Source organism: Marmota flaviventris, chromosome 16, assembly GCF_047511675.1.
Source record: "Marmota flaviventris isolate mMarFla1 chromosome 16, mMarFla1.hap1, whole genome shotgun sequence".
NCBI classification, from domain to species: domain Eukaryota; kingdom Metazoa; phylum Chordata; class Mammalia; order Rodentia; family Sciuridae; genus Marmota; species Marmota flaviventris.
The window spans coordinates 38,168,560-38,174,559 of NC_092513.1; the positions used below are offsets into that span (position 1 = coordinate 38,168,560).

The window sequence follows — 6,000 nt, forward strand, 5'->3', positions numbered from 1 at the left end:
GTGCTCCACACTGCAAAATCTAAAATATGTCTATATTCTAGGTAACACTAAGTCCAATAAAGATTGTATATATAAGTTTTTCAATGTCCCTACTGTGATATGTGATTACAGGCTACTGCTCTGTAACCAGATGATGAACTCTAACAGATTTTTATGTAGGTAGGGCATCTGTAATATTGCAAAAATGTACCTCATAAATATTGCCTATCTTGAACCTTACAGATTTTTTTATTGCTTTCTATAGTTTGTGTATTTTCCTCCTTTGTTTTATAATCCTCATCTCATTAGAAACTGTGTATCTATTATCACTTAACATTACAGTTCATGCCACATTAGTAACAGGTATTTAAGTATGCCCAGTGCATAAAATCTAGCTCATACTGATTTTTTGCTCACACTAGGTAAATGAGGTAAGCCTTACTCCACAACCTGCAACCCCTAGATATGTGACAATAACTAAACACACATTTCTTTGGAAGCATCTCTGTTCTTGTCAGGTCTTTTGGTCATAGCACTGAAAAAACTGACTAAAACAGGGGAGGAAAAGTTTACTTGGGGGCTCACAATTTCAGAGGTCTCAGTCCAAAGACAGCTGGTTCCATTCCTTGGGGATCTAAGTGGAGATCATGCTTAAAGAGTGTGGTGGAGGAAAGCAGCTGGCTGGCAACATGGCCCAGGGAAACAGAGAAAGAGTCTGCCCCACCAGGACAAAATAAACCCCAAAGGCAGGCCTTCAGGGACCCACCTCCTCCAGCCACACCCTACCTGCCTACAGTTATCACCCAGTTAATCCCTATCAGGAGATTATTCACTGATTGGGTTAAGATTCTTATATCCCAATAATTTCTCTTCTAAACTTCCTTGCATTGTCTCACACATGAACTTTTGGGGGACTCCTCACATCCAAACCATAACAATCTCTTTAAATATTACATGAGACAGAGCAGAGAAAAACATCCCCAGGCATCAAAAATGCCTCAGTTCCTCTTCATAAATAAATGACAACTTCTGAATAAGTAAATCAAATACAGAAAAGCAGCACTGAGATAACCCTCCACCCCCATCACCCAAAGCATGCTAACTGAAGTTACTCTTCTTTTTTGACATAAATATTGTTCCTGACTGCAGACAAGAATATATTCTGCAACAGCAGCCTAACTCCCTGAGGAAGTGGGAATGTTTAGCTAAGGGGTCCACAAGAATATCAAATATCCATTGGCAAAAGCAGCAGACTGCAATATGCACATAATCTCCTCTCTCCAAGCAGCACAGCTACTTGATGGATTATAAGATTCTGATCATCTGAAAAGCATTCCAAACAACTGTGACTGATCAATTGCTGACAACCGATACACATAAAGGAACAGAAGCCTGAAAATCTCATAACCAGTAAAGCAAAAGCATAGGTGGATCAGATGTTTTATAATATAAAATTATACTGATAAATTCCTCTATCCCTTTATGTAAACATGAAGTAAACTTTACCAAATATATTTTCACTAAAAAGAGAACTGGGTCTAGAAAAAATCATGCTATGACCATGCCATTAATCTTTTTCATTAAAACCACATCTAACAATTTATTATATTCAGGTATCTTTTCAAACCCACATGAAAAATATTTATTCCATTCTGGCTTTTCCTAGTAGAATTTAATCATACATTACATATTTCATCAATAACATGAAAATGATACACAGAATATGATATAAAAGACTGTCCTCTTTTTATCATATCTAAATTTTAAAAAATGTGATTTAAAGTGTCACTTGAAAAGTTTGCATAAAATGTCAAGAATTTCATCTCAAAGTAACATCATATATACTGAACATATTCATCTATATATAGACTAGCTTTGCCAAAATTACTAGCGTAGTTTTCTTTTTTTTAAATTCCAAGTTACAAATTTAAACTAGTGGCTCTTACAGTGTTTGAAAATAAGCAACAAAACAAGGACTTTACTTGTTCACAGATAATCTACTAGAGACTATCAGCATGCATATATTAAAAGAGATTCCCCAAAAGTTCAGTTTCCTTTTGATTTGAAGCTTTTAACTCTGAAAGCAGGCCAAAGTCATCACTAAATGCCAGCAATTTAACATCATGAGAAAGATAACTTGCTCATCAGCTATTTATTGAGTATCTGCAGAGTGCTAAGAGTGCTAGGGTGGCCTACTCTAAAGGACATCAAGAAAGACACACAAGGACAAAATTATAGCCCAGAAGGTCAAAGCAAGAGAGATCTGTCTATCGCAGAGAATGAAGACCCCGGTAGCATTTGACACCAGTGGCCTTACAGGTTGGAATGATGATAGATAAACACCCTGTCTTCTCTTTCCTAGAAATACCCAATACAGTGGTGGACTATTTGGGTGAAGACTATCACCATTATCTGACATCCACAGAGACCAGAGGGGCTATGGTCACATCAGTAACTTCACAATCAATTCTCTGTATTTAATCAGGCATATCACCAATCTGCATTTCTTGAAAAAGCACATCATTAAATAAATACCTAGCATTAATCAGCCATGTTTGACCTTCTGATGATGGAATTTCTAAACTTTATTTAAGAAAAATACATACAGTTACACTTCATTTACTCAGCTACCTTAAATATTTGGAAAACATTTAAGAACGTAAAAAGTAGCAAAACAGTACATTAAGTAGGCAAAATAAATGTCAGCATCTGCTTCCTACAACTACATAGGACAGTCCCAAATGCACTCAAAATATGTTTTATTTTATAGGTAAGTTTAATAAGCAAACTGTAACTAGAAAACCAGGGAAGAGTGAGCAGAGACACGTGAGCCACTTATAACAGGTCACAAATGACAGGAGGGAGGAGTTAAGAAAGTGACAAGAAATGAGAACACAAAATGCATAGTCTGAGGCTACTTGATGCAGAACTGATTTTAAGGTGAGAACTTAAAAGAAAAGTGGTCTCTTACTTTTTTTTTTTTTCCTTTCCTATTGAACTTGGGAACTGCTTGTAGGTACTACTTTAAATAACACAATACTGGTCCATCAATATTAGGAATAAGGGACATTTTTCCCCTTACAGGACACAATAATAATAATACACACAGTGGGTGGGAAGTACATTTACAGAAACATGAGTTTATGTTTCCCACTTTAATGTTCTTTAATCTTTAAAGAAATTGTTTTGCCAGGTGTGGTCATGCATGCCTATAATCCCAGCTATGTGGCTGAGGCAGGAGCACCGTAAGTCAGCCTGGGCAACTTAGTAAGACTCTGTCTTGAAATAAAAAATAAATAGAGCTGGGAATGTAGCTCAGTGGTAGAGCATCCCTGGGTTTGACCCATACACAGTACCACAAAAAATTAAAAAGAAAGTAAAAAGAAAAGTAGAAGAAAAAAAAGGAGTTGTTTTGTTTGGTGTTTGCTTGTTTCTGCTAACTATGTATACTTAAAACCCTTTCAAATACCATTCAGGGAGGAACAGCATTTTGAAAAACATGAAATAGTGCTGTTATGATAATAAGTGTAATTAAAATGCTGCCGAGAGCCAGTACAGGAATTTTAGATCTCACAGTTCGCAACAATAAATAGCAGCAGAGTCACTCCTGTGGAGAAGACTATCTTAATGAACAAATTTCAAACATCTGCTTATAAGAGATGCAGCTCGTGTCTGTGCTGGCAGATTCCTCTGGCACAGAGCTCACATTCGACAGGAGTGCATCTCCTTAGACATTTACTCCCTCTTTTCTTTTGGCTATGGCACATACATTTTCGGTGCTAAATGTCATAAATATTTTCAGGGTATTGACAGGTGGCCAGGAGAAAATTAACTTCCAGTTTTCCACATTTTGTTCCTTACCTCTTCACACCGACCCCAGGTTGAGAACAACATCTACTTCGACAGAGCTATTAGGCTCCTACAGCAACTAACTGTATCACTGCCACCACTGCCTGGGGGAGCTACTACTGCAAGCATGGGTGTGGTCACATCATCTCAGCCTGTTTCTTCAGAACAGGCATAAAAGTCTCCAAAACAGAGATGAAAATTTGTACATCAGTGTCCTATACCTGATGGGTCTAACTTGCAAAAGATATGTTTTAAACAGCTAGAGATTGATGCTACCCACACTTTAAAGTTACAAGAGTTATATAGGTGCTCAGGAAGATATTCATTTCTCTTAGCAGTTCTATTTCCATATTGATCGAAACATTTCACCAAATTACAACCACTGCCACTATGATGTTGCTAGTCAGCGACAGACAACTCAGGCAAAATAATGTACTTGATAAATGTGGCCAATGGCCTACACTTGATATTATTATAGTCATTCCCTTCTATAACAAATCTCCTTTTGTGTGTGTGTTTTTAAGCAATATATACACAGCCCTACCCTGCTGGTTAAGGCCCAAACTATGAAATTAATACACAAATAAAAACTAAAGACCATTGGAAGTAAACAAATTGTGGTATATCCATACAATGTAATATTATTTGGCAACAAAAAAGAATGATGTTCTGATTTTGCTAAAACATGGATCAATGCTGAAAACACGTTAAGCGTCAAAATTCGAAAACCTACATTTATATGAATTCTATTTAGATAAAATGTCCAGAATAGCAAATCCATACAGACAGTAAAGAGTAGTGGATACCAGAAGCAAGGGAAATGGGGAATGGGAAGTAGCTTCTAACAGGTACAGAGTTTCATTTTAGGGTGATGAAATGTTCTAAAGTTAGACAGCAGTGATATTGCAAAACTCTGTGAATATGAACCACTGAAATGTACATTTTAAAAGGGCACATTTTGTAGTCTGTGAATTCAATCTCAATAAAGCTGTTATTTTTTTAAAGGCTCAACAGATGATAAAAGACACTACAAGTAGAGTTCTTCACTATAGGAAGGCTAAATTCCCAGCCACACTTATTGGCACTTGAATTTTATCAGTGTCAGCTCATCTTTATATCCTGGATCTATCTACTAAGCCTGTAAAAGTTTCACTTTCACTGCTTAATTTTAGAAACACAATCTCCACTTAACAAAAAAGAGAAACAGGAATAACTGCAGTCAGGGGCTAAATCCCACAGTGCTTCTCTTTGTTAACAAAGTACATTCTATATGAACCCATCTAATGTAATTTATTAACAGGCAGTTCCAAGGAAATCTTAGGTCATCCAAATATTCTGCAATCACAGAAAAAAAAAAACTGCAGGTAGTACTTAATTCACCATCAGCTACAATGTCAAAATCTAGGTATGCCTATTTTACACAACTAGTGACAATTATTAGTCAATGAAAAAGGAAAATGTTTTAAATGTGAATACTCACCTTGTTTCTTTTAACCCTTCCTTCTGAATGACTTCCAATATCTGCTTTGCTGTCATTGGTGAGTTGGGATGTTTTTCTAGTGCCTAAAAAATAAAAATAAACATAAAATTTCTAGATTATTATATGGAAATATAAAAACTGAAAACATAGGTAAATCATGCAATTTTTATTTAAAGTTTTAAGGGGGAAGGGGCTTTTATGTGAATGTTATGTTCCCATCACACAGCTCAGGTGTCCAAATTTTTTTTATGAACTTTTAAAATGGCAATTTCTGAAACATATAGGGGGTCTGTTCTTGAAAAAATGTCACAAAGGCATACACACCAAAAAAGAAAAAAAAAAAAAAGAAACCTAAAGAAACAAGTCAATAAATGTATGTAATTTCCTTTATGTGAAAAATTGCTAATATTTCATGGTTAAAGTCATGTCTCCAGGCTATTAAAATGTTTCCTAAGTTCCCAGGACCTTGGAAACATGGAGCCTGAATGCTACCAGTAGCAGAGAACAGAATGCTGGTCACAAACGTCATCATGGGATTCATATTTTGATCAATCTTGTTTATATTTTTTAAAAAATGAGAAAGAAGATAAAAACCTTCATGGCTAAAATGTTGAAATGAGCATATAGGAGCCAAAGTCACTCAGTGCTATGTGTTTTCCAGTTCAGCTCAGTTTCCTTTCTTTTGCCTTTTC

The 6,000-nt window shown here is 35.9% G+C and overlaps 1 protein-coding gene across 1 annotated transcript in view; it reads right to left on the reverse strand.

The window, feature by feature from the left end:
- The window catches only part of Asxl3 (ASXL transcriptional regulator 3), a 137,703-nt gene extending 132,318 nt beyond the window's left edge, over positions 1-5,385 (reverse strand). Inside the window, exon 1 of the mRNA XM_027935757.2 lies at positions 5,309-5,385. Coding sequence (XP_027791558.2) covers positions 5,309-5,364 — 56 coding nt within the window. The 5' untranslated portion in view covers positions 5,365-5,385. The remainder of the gene's footprint in view (positions 1-5,308) is intronic.
- Between the last annotated feature and the right edge of the window lie 615 nt (positions 5,386-6,000).